The 20,310-nt window shown below is 37.9% G+C and overlaps 1 protein-coding gene across 9 annotated transcripts in view; it reads left to right on the top strand.

Moving 5' to 3' along the window:
- STAU2 (staufen double-stranded RNA binding protein 2) overlaps nt 1-20,310 on the top strand; it is a 165,912-nt gene that overhangs the window by 25,835 nt on the left and 119,767 nt on the right. For all 9 annotated transcript variants that reach the window (XM_090137718.1, XM_090137719.1, XM_090137720.1 and 6 more), the window contains exon 5: nt 1,828-1,963. In XM_090137718.1, the coding sequence (XP_089993844.1) occupies nt 1,828-1,963 (136 nt within the window). The remainder of the gene's footprint in view (nt 1-1,827; nt 1,964-20,310) is intronic.

Here is a 20,310-nt window from a genome sequence, read left to right as displayed (position 1 = left end):
TATGTCTGTTGGGCCTACTCCTTTCAGACACTTTCTTACACTGGAGTCATTATGCAGTTAATCTCTGGGCTGTGAGAAAGCAGGACTAACTTTCCTTTGGAGCTTAAGAGTATTATCCTGAGCATTAGACATTAAGGATTGTTCACTAGTGATGCGATAGTATTCTCTTGCTCCTTTGGAGATCAGTGCGTTGCTTCTCCAGGATGCTGGTTTGATCCTGTGTCATTCGCAGTCAGGGTGTTTTTAGCTGTTCAGAAAGTGGGTGGTAAAGATCTCTGTAAAAATGGATCCTGAGATTTGATTCTTGACATTGTACAATCTCTCACCTTCTAGATTTTTTTTTTTTTTTTTTGGCTTTTAGCATATTTGTAAAGGGAAAAGCTGCAAATAAAAGAAACAGGCATTAAAAGAATTTATTAAAAACTGTATCATGTAACACTGTATTTTGCTTTAAGTATAGTGTATTATTTATTCAGAAGAGAAGGCTGCAAGGTGACCTGAGAGCAGCCTTTCAGTAGCTAAAGGGGAGCTGTAGGGAAGAAGAGGACAGACACTTTAGCAGAGTCTGTGGTGACAGGACAAAGGGAAAAGGTTTCAAACTAAAAGAGGGTAGATTTAGGTTAGATACAGGGAGAAAGTCGTCTACAGGGAGGGTGGTGAGGCACTGGCACAGGTTGTCCAGAGATGTGGTTGATGCCTCATCCCTGGAGACATTCAAGATCAGGCTGAATCAGGCCCGGGGCAACCTGATCTAGCTGTGCATGTCCCTGTTTGTTGCAGAGGAGTTGGAGTAGATGACCTTGTTAGGTTCATTCCAACTCTAAGGATTTTATGACTCCACGATCTTCTTGTCAAAATTGTATTTTTGCATTTTTAGTATGTAACTGGATTCATAGCATCCTTGCTTTGGAATATATCAAAATTGTAGCTGATGTAGTTTCTGAATAAGTACTGCATAAAAACTTTCATCATTTGATACATTTTAACTATTTAAAAGCTAGATTCAGTTGTAATTGTTGTAACAATATTTTGAGAAAATAAGAACTCCTTTTTATTGTAATGTATGTTTAGCTCCTTCAGGGTTTTGTTACAACAGGGAAGTGAGGAATATGGTAGATGAATGTTTTCTTGAAAAAAATGTATTCAGATGAGGCTATAGTGTAGCTTCTTGTTTGTCATGGCTGTAACTGGGCAAGTGGTGGTGGTCTCTGTTTTTGTGTTCTGTTACCAGTAGGTGGCTGCAGTGGCACTCATGTGCAGTAGTTACAGTTCTAGTTCCTTAGATGATTCCTGTTAAATTGTTTTTGTCCTAGTCTTAAAAAGTCTTTGAAGTCTTAAAAAGAAAACTATTTTTTTTCAACTTCTGTCAGAAACATTACCAAAGGACTACAAAAATGTATATTACTGCCTGTTTATTTCAATGCCTCTCTACTGGATTTGTGATTTTATTTAGTGGTATTCAGTGGGAAGAAACATTGCTCTTTTATTTTTATAATTTCAGATTATGTTTTATTATAAGCATTATTTGCAAAGATGAATTACCAGCTTGATTATTATACTGATTTTCTCTTTCGCCTATGAAGATCAATCTACTGAAACTGCATAAAGTTTTCAATGTTCTCTCCATTGCTTTTGATTTAATTGACATCTATATTCTCATCTTGTAGAGGTGGTGAAATGTCATTGTAGCTACTTAGTTTTTAATTTAAGAGCAACAAATAGCTTTTGAGTTTATTACAGCTCTGTTGCTGCTAATCTCCATCCTGCGTGTGAGTTTTGCAGCATTTGTGGTTTAAGTACCTTACATGTACTCTTTTCTTTCCTCAGGCAGTATAACTCCAACAGTGGAACTGAACGGTCTGGCTATGAAGAGAGGAGAGCCTGCCATCTACAGGCCATTAGATCCAAAGCCAATCCCCAATTATAGAGCAAATTATAATTTTCGGGGCATGTACAATCAGAGGTTTGTACTTCTTCTGTTATTTGATCTTTTTTCTCAGCTCTTTGTTAATGTGTGTTAAATCTTTATAAACTTCATAAAATATTTCAGAGTAAAATAAATGTAAGATTTTACTAAGGAGAGTCCGTGCAGCCTCATTTAGAAGCTCACAACCTCCTTTTTAAAGAAAACAGGCACCCAAAACTTGAATTAAAAAAACAAAGGTATGTAAAACAATTTTCTTTTCTTTCTTTTTTTTTTTTTTTTTTTTTCCAAAAAAAAACTAAATTGGAGTTATGGTCTCCAGCTGTGGCAGTAAGGATGCGGGGCATTAGCCTCAGAGAGGGGATTTTTTTTATTATTGATATTTCCTCTCATGTTATCGAGTTCCTTAGCGCTAAAATGAAACAGTCGTTTCTTAGAAATTGGTTATAAAATTAGGAGGACTGCATTTTGAATGTTAGCTTGAAAACACTCTCAAGTTTCCAAATTTTTACCATCCTGCATTGTCAGCTATCTCATTTCCTTAATCATCAGTATTAAGTGGGTAAAAATCCTTTATTTCACAGTTTAGAAGCATATATTTGGAGATCTTCATTGATCCTGTAATGACAGTAATAACTTGGAGTAATCTTTGAGAAGACAGTATTCCAAATTTTGCTTTTAAACTATCAAATTTGTGAAGAGTAAAATACAATTGAAAACTTAAATGTGAGGGGCAGTTTTCGTAAATGGCCATCAAAATATCATCTTGAAAATTTCATATATTTTTGAAATATCTTCATCTTTTTGTATGATTTTATGATGTATTTGTATGATTATATTGGAAATAGAAAAACTGTTCTACTTCAGCCTGAATAAAATATAATTTGTATTACATGTGACAGTTTGAGATGAACTTCAAGTAATATATGTATTTTTTGCAACCCTATTTATCTGAGATTTCATCCTATTCTTCCTATTTTTTCTTTCCCAGAGGAACTGTGTTTGATTGGCTCTTTCAGAATTAGGCCAAAACTCCAAAAGCAATATGAACACTGTTAGACTTTCCAACAGAATATTTTTGCAATGAAATATTTTATCTTTCTGCTAAGGGGTTTACTTAATGGATTCTGCAATAATTTTATACACATCATAATTATCAAAAAGAATATGACTGTGAATGCCAGAAAAGTGGTTTTGATCAAATTATTCTTGTTTGAAGCTGAATTTATAGCAGTGCTTAAAAATTAGGCAATTTGAAATGAAAATGCAAGATGAAACAAACCAACTGGAAGAAAACTGGTTCATTATTCTACAGAGCAGAATGTCTGGTTATTGTGTTCTATTACTTGTTGCTGCTGACTCACATACGTAATGGTTTAAGTAGCTGGATATGGGGCCTGAAATGAGCTTTGTTGGTATCCAGAAATCCTACATTTATTTTAATTGGTTTTGCAATGACATTATTTTGACTATTAGAAAAAAAGGCAACGGTGCAAGTTAGTAAGAAACATAAAACAGGAGATTCTAGAATCTCAACTTAGTTATTGAAATATATGGAAGCAGAACCCCAAGTTAGCAGGTGCTAACTTTAAAGATATGTTTTTCTTTGCATGGGAAATGAGTAGCATGTCTAGTACAGTTTAAGTTTACTTATTTCTTGAACTTTGTTCCAATGTTAGTGTACAGATGGCACATCAACATTACTTTTAAAATGTATTTGATTTTTTGATCACAAAACAAATAGATGAGGTGGGACAGAGGCCAGAATGTCCACTTATCTGCTCTACTCTGCTTAGCTGAGTGCAGGATGGTTAATAGTATGGTGGATGTAAATTAATAAGTAACTAAAAGTAAATAAGCAGTAAATAACTATACCTACCTGTCTGCATGTGTGCACACATCTCCTGTGCATACACTTGCACATGCAATAATACCAGAGGAAGGAATAATGATGCCATATAATAATGTCTAGGGATTTGTCCTATGTCAGAAATCATTGTTTAGCATGTTCTGATGCAAAACAAGGTGATAGTTCATTATGTTCCCATAAGAAAAGCACTTAGACTCTGTTAGGCATCATTTGAATGCTGTTTGTTAGAGCTGACATTATAAGAGAATAGCATAGATAATCTTATGCCCTTTTGATGCCATAGTGTTGAAACCTAAGATTTGAAACACAGCGTAGGTAACATACTGCACTCTGTATTTTTCATTTTCATCAATTTCTGACTCTAGATAGAGGAAATTGCTGTGTTATTAAAACAGATCGTAAGTATCTGCAGAAAAGTTGAAAGACTTTTTTTTTTTTTTAATACTGTAACTAAATTCCCTTTTCTCGTCTTCATTTTAAAAAATGCACTTTTCAAGTAGGTGAAGATCCAGATTAAGACTTGGAGATTGTTTTGGGGGAATTTGATTCTGGCAAGATGAATGACTTGAGGAGGAAAGAGTAAAGGACTGAGTTCATCTCAGGACATATCTTTAAAGCAGTTATACCTAGTGTTTCAAGTGGCACAAAAGATCCTTTTCAGGAACTCGTGAAAGTGTGGTCTAAGAGCTGCTATTTGCATGCAAAACTGAGAGCTGGCTTCCACATCAACATAAAATGATTTGTGCTGAGGTGACCTTAATTCCTCCTCCTCCTCCATTGCAACCAGTCTGTTGCCTTTCAGTTTTCCTCCCTCCAGCACTGGGAGATGAGCTGCTCAGAAACTAATCATTTTTGGAGGAGAGTAGGGTGTTGAGAAAAGGAATGGATGAGTTACTGCTTGACTAACATCTGACCTCAAACACCTTCTCACCTGGTCACAAGGCCTGGTGCTATCACCAGAAGGGACCAGGAATGAGTTTGCAAGCTAAGGCTCATTTAAATTTGTGAAGACTGTTCTTGCTAATGCAGTAGGGCATACAGATATAGGCAGTGGTGTATAAAGCACAGACGATATTGAAAGAGGTTTACACATAGAATACAATACTGCAATTGTAAGGTCCACAGCCAATGGCATAAAATGATGTTAAATATGAAAGTGAATTGTATGGAAGAAAGGAAAACAAACAAATGAGAGAGGAGAAAAAAAAAAGGAAAATAGAAACCCTTCCCAGTGGCTAGCTGTTAAGGGAAAAGTGATGAGACCTCCTATGTGAACATCCTCCTCTGAGCACTGATTTTCATGCAGCTTGTGCTCCCCATATTCCCATAATTCTTCTGGTGGTTTTCAGGAGGACCTGCTCACACTTTCTGTTGGTTGTTCCTGCTCATAGTGCTGGTGGTGCTGCATCAGGGCAAGTGCTGAATGCCAGCTGCTTACTGAGCTTTGTGCGTGCATGGTACCAGGCTCAGTAATGTATGCCAGAAGTTACTGTCAAGGAGAGAGGACAGAGGAGAGAAGAGTTTGAAGGTATCAGCCTGACTTTTCATTCAAAATCGATGCGTGTGGTTTGGCACTGGGTTGGCAGCACTGGGTGGTTGTCATGCTGCATCTCAACGTGAGCTGATAGTCTTCATAGTGCTGTGCTGAATCACATCAATGCGTCAGCTTTGGTCTCCAGTAGACTAAGTATCCGTAGACTGCAGTTCATACTAGATTGAGATAAGTAAAGATAAGACTTTTAAAGGTTTTTCATCTCACTCATAGCATGATTCTTCTCCAGATTATTCCAGTAGAGTCTATGCACTAGCTTTAGTGCTAGGAAACTCGATTGCTTCTGATAAGTTGAACGTTTAAAAAAATACTCTCAGGCCTGAATCCAGGGCCATGTTAGACAACATTTTTTAGTTAACAAAAGGCTCAATTCTACTGAATTATAATGGAAAGGGAAAAAAAAAAAAAAAAGACTTTATATCACTCAAAATTAATGAGGTGAATGCTACCTTTTTTAAGTCTCTCAGTTTTGAGCAATTTTGCAGTGAAGGCATGGAAGGATCTTTTGGGTCAAACAATGTGCACTACAGAAAAGCTAATAATGGTGAGCATTGCATTTGGTATGATTTATTTTTTAATCTAAAAACTTCACAAACCAACTCTAGGGAAGTAAGTGCTAGTGCTTTCATGGACTATGAGCTAATTCATTTTGGTTGCATCTTTGTCCATGCACCATTTGGGAAAACTGGCAACTACTCAGGAAAGGATGAATTTTGAAACATTAGGTCAGGTTTGAAAAGTATTGTCAGAACTGAGGATGAAATGTGTGTATCCATATATCCATATCAGTGGCCAGCGCTAGAAACTCCCTCACACCCCTCAGTAGGCAGTTGGTTTAAAATGTGTATAAGTTAAAAAAGAAAATAAAAAAACGCAGTTCAAATTAAAGCAATTAATAAAACAAGATATGAGTTCAGACCAACCACAGGGCCATCCAGCTTGCCTTGTTGTACTGATTGCCTGCTGTAGGATATTTTGTCTTCAATTAGAACTGAAAACAGTGGTCCCTGAAGTATTTTCAACTGTAGAAAGTCCATAAATGACAGAAAAGAAGTGATATCCTACAGACTTACCCAAACTAAGTGTCTTCAGCCAAGAAATAAAACCACTAGAAACTTAACACCAGCTTTTGATGTTTCTGTATGGAAAGCAGCATCACAGAGATCACACAACTCAACCCTTGTTGTCTGGGAGAATTCAGAAGTTATTTGCTTATTGTATAAAATTCTCTAAAATGCGTCTCACCACAATCTGGAGAGCTTGAAAAACCTTGATTTTTTATTTTTTTTTTTTTTAAAGCTTTCAAAATTAAAAACACTTGTGAAGTATAGGAACAAAAGAAAAAACAATGACAAGCTAAAGGATGGGAATATAATAATAATTAGAGCAGTTTCTTGTTTGGTTTTAGGGAATTTGTATGGCGTGTTAGTTCTGTAAAGCACATGTCACGCAAGATGGTAATGTCCCTGGGATAAACAGCAGCTTCTGTGCACTGTGACAGTTTCTTCTGCACTGAGCCTTTATGTTCATTTTGTTCAGGGTTGCTTCTTCCTGAGAGTATATTGTATGCTACAGACTAAGAAGAAGACTGTTACCTTTCTCTTTAGTGCACGAGGGAAGAGTACAAAGACCGTTCCTCCTTGTCTTTTTCTTCACAGCTCTGTCATTCTGAGCACAGTTCTTTGTTGTCAGCAAGCACTTCTTTACAACATCAAATGTAGAGAAGTGAGGATGAAGCACAGTCTTGCCTGTTTTGGAGCCAGCCAAGCTGCCTGGCCTTAAGGCACCAGGCATCTCCCTAAGTGTGCATGTATATCCTTCCTCCTGGGCTGAGGGCTGAGCTGCTACATGGGTCTGTTTACTTAGGCTTAATTGTTCCTGAAAATAGTATATCAGCCCTGTGAATCAGTGTCCTAAATACTAAATAAGTGCTTTAAAAACGTGGCATAGTAGAAAGAAGTTTGAGAGACCAGTTTTTGGTTGATTCCATCTGTGGACTTAATGTTCTCCAAATTCAGTTTGACTGAAAAGAAAATAGTGTGATTATTGGATAAATAAGTAAAATTGTCAGATTAAATTAAAAAAAGATTGTATGGTGAAAGAATGGATTAAAAATGAAAAGATTCTTTTTCTTCTGTGAATGCTGAGTTCAAGATTAAATATTATGCATCAGAGGGAACAGATTAGAAGCTATGTTACTTGACTTTGAGTCTGCTTAGGAATGCAGTCTAAACCCTCACCCAGCTTTGTGTGTTTCACAAAAGTTACTTAGTGCTATGGAGAAAAAGAAAAATCTACCCAGAAGAACAGCTGCGGATAACGTAAGCCAAATTTTTGAGTAGGCTGCATTGCAGGATATGATCCAAAATCTGTCGAGACTGCCTCCAGAAGTACACCTGCAATTATACAGCCCAGATACCTAATCTATAGAAATAAGATGAAGCCTGACACTGTGCAGGCCTTGAGAAGTCCTTTTGTGCCATCTGAGTATACTGAGGAGATGGTTGTTCACGGAGAGCCTCATCCATCTGAGGTTTCAGTCTAATATTGGCCAGATCTGCCAGAAGCGAGGAAAGATAAAGCTCCGTGGAATTATGTCTTTTCATTAATCCAGGTGTGTAATTAGCCTGTTATCTTTGGCTGAATTTCAGTTATTGAAGCTTTTTGCAACAAAAGTGGATTTAATACACAGATGTGTACAAAGCAGATGTTTTCACAAACATATATACTGCAGCTCCTATGCAACCCTGAGTTGCCCAAACATAGTGCCATCTGAGGCATTGTAAGGTCTCTGAGATGCCCGTGTCAGACCAGCAGATTTGGCAGAAGACTTAAAGGAGACCATTATAGGACGGCAGATGAAGGCCAGGTATACTAGGGCTTTTCAAATCACCCTGCATATCTATGCTTAGTCAAGAAATGGAACCCCTAAAACCAAGGTTCACTCAGTGTGCGATTTTAGACAATCCACCAGGACTCCAGCTATTCATGGGAAACTTCTCGTTTCCATACAGGAGTGATGTGTCACGTCCTGCAGATATCTTTGGTGCACGACTGCATCTCACATGGTAGGGTCTGCTCATGTTCAGGCAGCCAGAGGCTAATGCAAGGCTGTGACTCAGATCCAAGCTCAGATACCTCAGTAGTGGTACCAGCCTGTCCACTGTAAGGCTATTGTCTGTTAGAACCAGTGGAAGGCCTGGTCGATGCGGTCATCAGCCTGGAGTGCTATTTGCTGTGCCATAAGCTGTCTGCATTTTGTATAGGTCTCTCCAGGGCTTCATTGTAATGGCAACTTAGTTTTCTACACATTATTAAATATATAAATTTTGTTGTCTGAATCTAGCACTGAATCCTACTCTAAGAAGTAATTCTAAGAATGTTGATATGTAATAATTTTATGAATGCTGTAGTGGGAGTCATCAGGCTATGACAGTGGAAGGATTGTAAAAAGATAAAAATCTCTCCTCAGAGAGAAAAAGTTCCAGAAGAACAAACTCTTCAGGGGAATATGAAAGAATGGAATCTTTTCCAGTGTCTCAGTAATAACAGCTCTAACAAGAGGCAAGCAGACACATAAACTTTCTACTGAAATTATTTTGATTTAACTAAGTCATGTTTTGCTGCAGAAAGCTGTTAGGCTTTGTACTTTGATTCTCAGAGTGAACAAAACCCTTGCTCGTGGAGCAGGCTGGGCAGCACTGGGGTTACAATGATTGGTCTTTGATTTGATCTATAAGGTGCAACATCTCTCCCCTAAAATGACCAGAATGAGCAACTTTGTCTTGCTTTTCCACTAACTGTTGAAAAGTTTTGTCTTTAAAATTTGTGTTTTATTAAGTAAAGGTGTAATGATAAAGATATTTACTGAGTGACTTTTAGAAAACTCTCTTCTGCATTCCTTACCCCCTCTCCCCAGTGTTTTGGACAGCTGAACAAAAACACTTTGGGAAGAAATTTGAAAAACTATGTGAGAGTAGAAATAAAAAGTTTGGCTGAAATAGATTTCCCTTAATGTAGTGTAATTTTATGCTGAACAACAGATGTGGATGGATTTCAGAGAGTTTAAGAAAAGATGCAGTAGTCCTAACAGCAATGAAAGTGATAGTTCGGATCAGCAATTTAATTGTTCAGCTGAAACATTTGATTTAGACCATTAGATGGCAGCATGAATTTGTGTTTTCGTACAAGAATTTCACAGCAGAAACACCGTAAAAAGTTGCCTTCTATAGAAAAGCTTTTCCTTACTTTAACATGTCATAATTCCAGTATCAAACTATCAGTGAAGTAGATTTACTGCACTGTTTTATCATTTTCTTCAAGCTTTCTTCTCCTATAATGATTAAGGTTATAGTGCAACAACTTTAATGTCATTTTCACTTTTATGTGTAAATTTAGTGCATGTAAAAGGTACCAATTTGTTAGCAGTGAAAATTGAAGTGTTGGGCATATCTACAAAAAGACAACAAGAGTTCTGTGTAGTACTGAATTTCTCAAGCTTAACCTAAAAACGTTTCTTTTAGGGTAAGGCTGCAGGTTGGTCACCAAGCCCACACTCTGTTCGGTGTAACGATGCTCTCTGATGGTGTGGACATCGATTGTCTTGAAAGGGACTGAGATGCCAGCTGATTGTTTATTAACTTTTGTACACTGCCAGCTGGGACAGGATACAGAGCAAAATCTTGTACATCAGTGTTATTACCCTGCTGGTGCATCAGTGTAATGGTGTAATAATCCACCCCCAGATTTATAAAAGAATTCTTTGTGTTCATCTTCTGCATGCTACATTTCACTTCCCCGGCCTGTTTGTTCCCAGTCATTGCATGCCTCCCACACAGACATATTGTTGTAAGGCAAGCGTTGAGTACAGCTGTGCTAGGGTTTTTCTTTGCTAGTATTTGTTTCTAGGAAAGGAAAAGGGAGAAAGTCAGTCCATTTCCTGTTGGTTTAAAACAGCAGAAACATCTGTTTGTCTTAAGATAGTTTTCCCAAAAGAAAGTGGCAAGGGAGCTTGCAGGTGATGAGCTTTGCCATTGCCAGTAGCTATCAGTTTAGACAATAGTGATTAGTATGGTCTGTTAAAAAAAAGAAATAAAAAAAATATTCCTAAATCTGTCAGAAAATGACAGAGGATATTTATTCCTGCAATAAAAATTCTGACAGCTCATGTTTAATTTCTACAGTGTTTTAAATCATAAAAAATGCATAGAGTATCTGGGATCAGAAAAGCCAGATCCTGCAGTGGAATCTACGGGCTCCATTAAGCTCTTCATGAAAGCTGTTTTTCTGTAGTCGCCTCATTCTGTTACGGTGAAGTTTCACAGCGCTCACAAAATGGTGTTAGGTGATGTGCCTTGACACAGGGAATGGATTCGTTCTGACATATTCATGCTATTGCTGCCATCCACTAAGTTAATGGGTGCATTTAACCTATCAGGAATCAATAAAATATATATTCTTAAGTGTATTTGCAATCTTACATTGACAGCTGTTAAAAATAGTGTTATGTAGCTTAAAATTGAGCTCACAGGATATAGGGAAAACTCTGTGGATAGTTTTCCCAGTGCAGTGTCTCTGCAGTAGAGCATTTAGCTGCTTCATACTTCTTCATGCCTAAAATGTGAAACGTAAGGAATAACATTTTGCACCATTGTATTCTTCTGAACTGTCTTCACTCAAGAGTGGGTAGTTTTGTCAGTGACCTCTTGGCCCTATTTATAGGGGAACACCTGAGCCCTAATACTTTATTCTTCTCACTCTCTCTCTCTCTTTTTTTTTTTTTTTTTTCCCTAACTTTGATTTCAGGATATTGTGAGCTCCCTGAATCACTTGCATTCTTGCCCTATCTGCTTGCTCTTTCCTTTTGTGGTCCTTGGCTCACATAGTGATTATTTCTCCTCAAGCTTCCATCTGTGAACAGAGTTTGGGTAGATTTCTTTCTTTGGACTTTCAGACTTCCTCCCATCTCAGCTTTGGAGGAGGTACAGATCCATGTCCTTGTCAACTGTGATTTTTCTTGTTCTCACTTAGGCTGAAAAGCATAAGGGTGAAATAGAGGTCTTCCTTCCTCATCTTTACTTAATGGATGTCTTTCAGCACTGTTCTTCCATTTGAGGGAGTTCTTGTAAATCTGATTCAAAAATCTTCAGAGCCAGCATCTTTCCCCAAGACCCAAAGAATTCCTTCCATCTTTTGGCCTTGCAGTTTGCTGGGTGTCCCCCAGTCCTTTCCCTATATCTGATTGTTTAAGGCTGCTTTACTATCAGGATACCAACAGAAGACTAACATCGCTGGTGTCTATGAAAATAAATACTGATTCAGAATGCTCTCCCAGGAGTAGGAATGTTTAGACTGTATTTCTTTTTTTCCACAGTTAGCTTTTTATTCACTCTCGTCTTTTTTCCTGTGGTTCTACTGAACTGTGGATCTGTAAGACATTATCAACAGAAGCAAGCCCAGAGTGCTCCTTTCTTGTTATGGCCTTTCTACTATGTCTAGAACATGAACCCTGATCATCAAATATAGTCTCATTTCTTTGCCTGCTTTTCTTGTAATGCCATGGATCAATTGCTGTTAGAGCTCAAATGATAGTTTGAGAGAATATAATAATTTCACTGAAGGCAGCAAGCAAAAGAAAGCTAGTGACTAGTTTTTACCAGATAACAACTCAATAAGATCTGACTAGAATTGTAATGGAAACAGCATCTCTTCTAGGCCAAGGTCTTTGTCCCTTTTGAACTGGAAGTTTTGCCACAGACAGAAAGAATAAAATTTTCTTTAAAATGATGTCTTAAGATTGTTTTATGACAGGATTCCTTTACAACTGAGTCTAGAATAGAAATTCTCACCAACCAACACTACAATATAGTTCCTCTTCATGTCTTTTCTACAGCAGTAATTTTGGTGGCTACTTGTTTTCTGTGAAAGAAAGTACAGTTAACATCTTTTCAGAATGCTAATTCCCAGGATCTTCTGAAGATCTGCTTTTCTCTCCAGGACCTTTTTAAAGAAGAATGCCAGTTTAAGTTGGTTATTGTCAGAGAAAGGGCAGCTGAACTCATAGCATCATGTACTTTGGCACCAAGAGTTGTTTGTATGAGTTGTTTCACTGAAATGGAGCATCATCTCCAGTTGTGATCAAAAGGGAAATCATCTCCAGAAAAACAAATGAACAAAAAACTCCAAACAAACAACAACAGCTTTTCTTAGCTTTGAGTCTCTTTTTCATGACAAAAGAGGAGAAAATGGAGTCTGACCATCTTATTGACTTAGATGGAAGTCTGGCATTCATGCCAGTGAATCAGAAGTGACAGTTCTTAAGAAGATGGGCAGTAGCAGCTGCACCTTATTTCTACTCAATAGAAGTAATTCTCTATACTAGATTTGTTTATTAAGTCAAAAGTCAGAACAGCCATTTTGGATACACATCTGATCAATTATCTTTGATATCCCTATCCTCAAAATCTTTTTCATAGTTCCTGCTTTCTAAATGTAATTTCGTACCAGCCTATAAACATTTCCTACATTTCCTGCTTTTTAACAATTCTAGGATCCTACGTTTTAGTATATTCAGCTAATGCAATCCAACTTTTATTTCTGTATTAATATTCTGCATTGAATTGTACTCAGTGGACCAGCTGAGGCAACTCACTGTGTGCATCAGTGACCACTGGTACTGGACCCTCATTGCAGTCATTTTTCATTTTATTAGCTATGACTGTATATTTCCTCATTGGTCATTGGTGTAAATCCATTACATCAACTAAAATTTGAAAAATGGAAGCATTGGAAGAGAAGTATTGTGCATGCTTTTGATGAATATGCTCCCTAGGAAATACTGCACTTTTTATGCCTTTGTGTCGGAAAGAACTGAAGTACTGAAAGAATTCAGCACTCTTCTTTTTGCTCTCTTACCATTTTGCCCCTTTCTGTCTTCGCTGTAATTGATTAGCAGACCCCTCCCTTCACTTCCCAAGCCTTCCTTTTCCTTCCCAAGTCTTCCCTTGTAAGGTCATCCTTGTTGTTTTCAACTTGTTAATGGGATTAGTGCATTGCAACAGAAAATATGCTCTGTTCCCTATTGGCCAAGCTCTCTCTTTCTCCATGTTTCATTTCTTTCGAAGTCTGATGATAAAGGTGGTCAGATTTCTGGACAGAAGCTGCTGCTGGCCGTGATAGTGCATTTTTAGAGGATGATGACTGGTGAGCTACGAGAATATGCGCTCCCATTTAACTATGCTCAGCTGCTTAGGGGAGGCTTGCTAAGCCATAATTAAGTGTGATTTTTCAATTTGTTCTTAGTGTCAGTCCTTTAATTGCCAACCTTAAAATGATAGGTTAAATTTTGACTCAGTAGAATGCAATTTAGTGTCTGTATGTTTGCATTCCTCCAAGTGGGAACAGAATGTACCTCGATATGCACTAGTTATTTCAATTTAACTTAAATTGGATGGGGAGAATTGCTCTTTAAGCCTTCTTGGGCCTTCTTCCTCTGTGCACAATGTTAATTAATTTCTGTGAAGACCTAGCCCATAGATGATTTTATGTTTATACACATCATATTACCAGTATGTTAGATGAATGTTGTACTTTATTTTCTCATTTGCTAAGTCCATAGGCTGGCAAGTGACATGATTTTTTTTTAAATGAGAATTTCTTATGGGGAAGGAAAATGATATTGTAGTCAGATATGCAACACTGTTTATGTTCTTTTACTGTAATGGGCATTTGGACAGCATTCTCAGTAACCACTCTGCGTGCTTATAAAGATTAGTGAGTAATACAGTTCATGGGAAATTTTATGAGCTAAAGTAGATAAGAGTTTGAGATGTTTGTCTTCTGGATGTCTGTTGTAACCTCTAAGTATGCAGTGTACATCACAGCTTCACTATGTTTTCTCTTTTGTTCATATTGTACTTGTTTTCATGTCACGGAAAAGAACATTTTCTTTTTACTTCTATTTATCTTTTTCTCCCTACCCAACCTCCATCCCCATTTCGACACTGACCACTTGATATTTCAGTGCCTTAAACTCTGGAGGCAAGATTTCTGTTATGTTCTTATAGTGTTTATGCTATGTCTGCAGTCAAGAATAAGTTGATGTTGCGTTGACCATTTTCATGACTTAATTGCTTGGTTGATAGATAAAAGTACTTCTCCAGAGGAACATAACATTTTGTTCTGTGCTCTCTTCTTGATTTTGATTGTTATTTTTCACTTTTATTTCCCACCCTGTGTCCCTTGTATAGTACTTTGGAAGATTCAGTTCAAGATCCTTTTTTTCTTATTTTTTCTTTATCTTTTTTCACAGCCTTTTTCACCCATATCTCATAGAATCATAGAGTGGCCGGGTCCTGCACTTTGGCCACAATAACCCCATGCAGTGTGATAGGCTTGGGGATGAGTGGCTGGATGACTGTGAAGAGGAAAGGGACCTGGGGGGTGTTGGTTGATGCTTGGATGAACATGAGCCGACAGTGTGCCCAGGTGGCCAAGAGGGCCAATGGCATCTTGGCCTGCATTAGATATAGCATGGCCAGCAGGAGCAGGGAGGTGATCATCCCCCTGTACTCAGCTCTGGTGAGGCCGCACCTCGAGTACTGTGTTCAGTTTTGGGCCCCTCACTACAGGAAAGACATTGAGGCCCTGGAGCGTGTCCAGAGAAGGGCAATGAAACTGGTGAGGGGTCTGGAGCACAAGTCTTACGAGGAGCGGCTGAGGGAGCTGGGATTGTTTAGTCTGGAGAAGAGGAGACTCAGGGGAGCTCATTGCACTCTACAATTTCCTGAAGGGAGGTTGAGATGAGGAGGGGTTTGGCCTCTTCTCCCAAGCAACAAGCAGGACCTGAGGAAATGGCAGCAAGTTGTAGCAGATGAGACTTAGGTTAGACATAAGGAAGAACTTCTCTCAGAGGGTGGTCAGGCACTGGAATGGCTGCCCAGGGAGGTGGTGGAGTTGCCATCCCTGGCAGTGTTCAAGAGGCGTCTGATGAGGAGCTACGAGATGCGGTTTAGTCCTTGTGTAGCAGTGGTAATGGAAGGACGGTTGGACTAGATGATCTTGAAGATCCTTTCCAACCTTATGATTCTGAGTCTATGGCCTAGGTTGGAAGGGATCTTAAACATCGTCAAGCTCCAACACCCCTGCCATGGGGACACTCTTACGTTAACTTTTTTTTGTTTTAAAAGGTTACTCAGGCTGGCTTTGAGTCCCTTCTTCCACTTTTAATAAGGGCCTTGGACTGAATCTCCCAGTAGAGGAAGAAATAAAAGCAGAATCAGAGATCTGAATTTTCTGTGCACGTGAGCATCTGTCTATAACTGGTGCTGCAAAGCCGGCTCAGTGTATTTCATAGAATCATAACAAACATTTGTTGTAGTACCTGTTAGATGGATCTGTGACGGTTAAAGTATTCTGTAGCTTTCTGTTGGCTTCTTCTAATTACTTTGGATACAGAACACTCGTCAGTGTACATATTCTTTATTGCAGACGGTAAACAAATTAGTGGCGTGTGGAGAGAGTAAATATTGAATATTTATTTTCAGCCGAATATCTGTATTGAGCAACTTGGAATTCAAAGATACAACGATGTGGCAGTATTATTGTCTTATCATCACAAGTTCTTCTGGGAAGATTCTATGGTAGATAATATTACATGAAACTGAATCCCCTCCCATTTTCTTTTTAACATAGAATTGTTTGAAGAGATTTGATATTGTGATAGTGAAAGCGTGAGTCATTTTTTTTGTTATGCTAATCATGTTGTTTGAAAGAACTGAATAGTCTCTGACCCAATATAAAGAAAAACAAAGTGAATAATCATTAACTTTGTTAAATATTTGCAGAGTTAGCATAAATTTTAAAACAAAGCTTAAATAAAGACAGGGAAGTAAAACAGGTTAAAACTCAACCTGATGTTACCGTATACTAAAGGTAGAGTATGTCTGACTAATGCGTTAACCTTGTATGTGTTAGCTCATTTTTTAGGAAGAGAGAAAACTAAACCTGATTTAGTGGGCTTCAGTGAAGCATTTTATAGCATTAGATAAGAATTCTGTTTTCATTAAAATGAAGGAGGTGGGGATTTGTATTAGGAATGCAAGGTGGCAAAGGAGAAGAAAAGTGATCAGTAGTATTAAAAATCAAGCTTGGAGGAAGTTTAAGTGCTATTTCTCTTCCAGGAAGCAATCTTTTAAATTATTTTTGTTAAAGGTGCACAGAAAGTAGGAAAGCGGTTATGGAATGCAGAAGGTGTCATCACTACAAAGGAAGATCAAAATACACAGGAAGAATTGTATGATTGTAACAACTAATGCACTAGAAATGGCATGAAACCAGGCTTTCCAATATAAAACATAAGAGTATAGGCACTTGTAGTACAAATTCATTTGTCATGTGAAGATTATTCGGATGGAAATCTCAAAACAGGGTACTCATCTGATATTAGTAACTATTTGCAAGATAAACTAAGAACAACTGAGTTGATTGAACCAGAGGAAAGACAAATGTGATTTTTAAGAATGTGTTGAGCAAGGTATTTCTGGTAGAGATTATAAATACTGCTGTTATACAGAACTCTGTTGGTCTTTTGTAGGCTGTGTCATCCACCAATCTTAACCCTTAAGTTCGGGAGCAGGACCAAGTATAGGAAAGGGCTGTGAGAGGTTATAAGGATGGTGAGGAGCCTTTAATTAAGCAGAAGGATTCTAAAATACCTCAGGTTGTTCATCTGCAGAACAAAGGCTGTGAGGGAATGGGAATGCTTGCATTAGAAGTTAAATGTAACAGAAAGGTACATGAGATATGTAGATTAAAGGATAGTGTCAGAGCGAAACAAAACATAACATTATAACTAGACTGAACATTAGAATATTTCTGAATATCATCCCAGCTTCTAGATCATCCTCCCAGTAGAAGTACTGGAAGCAAGTATCTTACTTGTTTTCTGATAGACCTTGGTAGATGAAGAGGACCACATAGTACCTGCCACTCATGGCACTTGCCTGTTTAATTCAGGATTTGCTTACACTGATATTTTAGAAGTAGAGAAGGTTTGGGATTTCTCTTTCTTAAAGTGGGAAGTATCTGTGCTCTGTGATCTCATTATTTCTAAAAAAAAAAAAATGAAAAAATGTTTTTGAATCTCTGTCTGCTGATATGTTTCCAACACTTGGTTATTCTTATAGGTAATTACACATGCAATTCCTTAGGAGGGTTCCATAAGTGGGTTAGAATTGGTTTCATAAACTGATAATAGCAAGTACTATATAGAGAAAATATATTGAATCAAGTATTATATGGGGAAAATATATTGTATCATCCAGAATTACATTGGTTTTATCATTGTTTCAAAGATTCAGATCACAGTTTAAATCATCTTTTGAATAAAGGGTAATCTGGGACAAGATTACACTATTTTTATCTCAGCTGTGTGGCATGGCTGAGGGGATGTCAACATTAGAAAAAGTGAAAACAGTAATAGACTGTTTAAATAAATCAGCTGAAGAGCATTTTCAGAAATTTGTCTTTCAATCTAATAAGGGATATGCAGAGCTAAAAGTGTAACATCATGCTTTGTCTTGCTTGCTTAAAGATTGTTTTTGGAAAATGTGGAGGTGATCCAGGAGAGGACAGCAAGACTGACACAGGGATAGTGGGCTTTAGTTCTTCAAAGGAGTACTTGGAAAAGTCTTTGTTTCCAGGTGTTGGTAAGGACCTGTGGAAAGAACCAGAAGGTAGATCATGTGAAGACCAAAGTGGCTGTGCTGGATGTTTCTCTCTTCAAAACACAGTACTCACATCTGTAAGAAATCCATGTGGCTAATGGACTGCTTAGAAAAATAGGGCATGGCCAGGGAACAGCTGCACTAAGCAACTTGCTCCCCCAGAGAAATTTCAGCTGTTAAGGAGAAGTTGCTCACAGCGAATCCTGTTTCCTACTCCACTGCACAGCCTGTGTCTCTGTCTCTGCACTTGCAGAGCTCAGAGCATTTTTCTGGTTGAGCCATGTCTGCAGGGCTGCCAGTTTGAACCAGAGTGGAAAAGGAGCTCGAAGGACAAGAGCAGAGAATGACCCTTTCAGCATGAAGCTGGCATCTGAAGAATGACTTTCCTGTACCAGTTTGGATGTCGTATTTTAGCAGGTTTCTTATTGGCCATACCAGTCCCTGTTCCTTTTCACTTTCAGTATGAAATGGGAATAGGATAATAATAATTTCTGTAACACTTCCATACAGGGGGAGTAATTGGATTTAGTCATTGTTTTTTACATAGGTGAAGAATACCTTGACATTAGAATTTAGACAAAATCTCACTGAAGTTATTAGCTGGAGACGAAATCTAAATAATCTTCCTGGTTTCCTTATGCTTCAGCTTGCACTTGTTTTTTTAGCCCCTTCTAAGAGTATAGTAACAATATTTATCAGAAACATTTATGCCATTGAGGAATCCAGAAAAATGCATATGAACACACAGCACATGCACTAATACTTTATTTGTCTTTGTGTATGTGGATTTGATGGCCAAGAAGGAAGAGGCCCCAAGGGCTCCTTAGTATGCAATTAATATTTTGGCTAGAAAAGAAGCAGATTGTTTCAGTATGCTTACATGTTATGACATCATATTCCAGTAAAATTATAATGAACAGAATTTTTGTTTGTCTCTGTGGCAAACCAAAATGAGTTTTCTAATTGTCAACAGACCTTGGTGATTTATTTAATTATAGTGGCGCCCGCTCACACCAACTTAGTTAAGGTCTGTCAGCATTTCTGTTATGAACCCCTATTTTTGGGAGTTTATAACTAGTTGTAAATATTTGCTCATTGCTGAAACTTGGCATTCAAGGTCACAACCATAGAGCAAATACCCTTTTTCGGGTTGACTATTCCAAAGTGATACCAGTGGTATTAGCTAAAATGCAGATTTCTTATTCTTTGAAACTTAGAGGTAATTAAGAGAACCTGCTTCCCAGACCTCATATGTGAAGGATCTTCTTAGGGATCTCATGTACAGAAATGACAGATGAAAATGAACTTGTTTTAATAGGTTATGTATGATTGCTTGTTAATGTATTATCCTTTATCACATTCTATGTGAGTGTATCATATCTGTATTGCCTTCTGTTGTTTTCTGTTCTTGTGTCATTTTCATGTGCCTGACGGTTTTTCCTCTGTGGATTGTGTCAGTATCACCTGGGAACGTTTGTACATAAGAATTTTCTCCAGAGCACAATCTTGATCTGTGCAGGGAAATGCATATTATTCAAATGTAGATAGTTTTAAAACCTGATGAGTCTATGTGTGAAGTGTTGCTGTTTGGCATCCTGACTGTTCCAGTTCTGTGACTGAACAGACCTGCAGAGGGCTGAAGAGTGTAGTGCTCAAGTGCTTGTCACAGAAGTACTGAGCTGGTATGTTACTGTGTAATAGTCAACAAATTCTCTGAGTGTTCAAGATTGGTTTTCAGGCCTTTTGGCAACCCAGGCGCATGCTGGGAAGGTTTGTTAATGATCAGTGGCAGATATGACATCTTAACTTTGTGTGTTGTTGAATGGACATGCCTCTCTAGGACCCAGAGTCATTCTGTGTTAAAACTCAGTTTAATCATTGCATTCTGCTTTCAGGCATAATATTATGATTACTTTAAAGGTTTTTGTTAATGCAGATTTTGTCCTTGCACTGAAAAGCTGAGGATGCTCTGTTTCTATTTGACACGTTCCATGTTGTAGAAAAGCCAATATCCTCACAGATTTAGGCCCTCTTCTAAGGATTTAAGGTACTCCTTTGCACTTTCTCAGCAATGTTCACATTATCAGTACTCTTAACTCAGCTTGAGGCCATGCAGAGCAAGAGGAGTTTAATCAAAACCGTGTAAAACCTAATCATTCTACTGATGCCAGAGTACTGCATGAGGCTCTAGAGCCACAGGCTGAATATCATTTTCCACATTATCACATAAATAATTCCC

Source organism: Phasianus colchicus, chromosome 3 (genome assembly GCF_987193195.1).
Source record: "Phasianus colchicus chromosome 3, bPhaCol1.hap1.1, whole genome shotgun sequence".
Lineage (NCBI taxonomy): Eukaryota > Metazoa > Chordata > Aves > Galliformes > Phasianidae > Phasianus > Phasianus colchicus.
The sequence above is the reverse complement of the archived record's forward strand: the minus strand, read 5'-3'. Positions and strand labels throughout refer to the sequence as shown.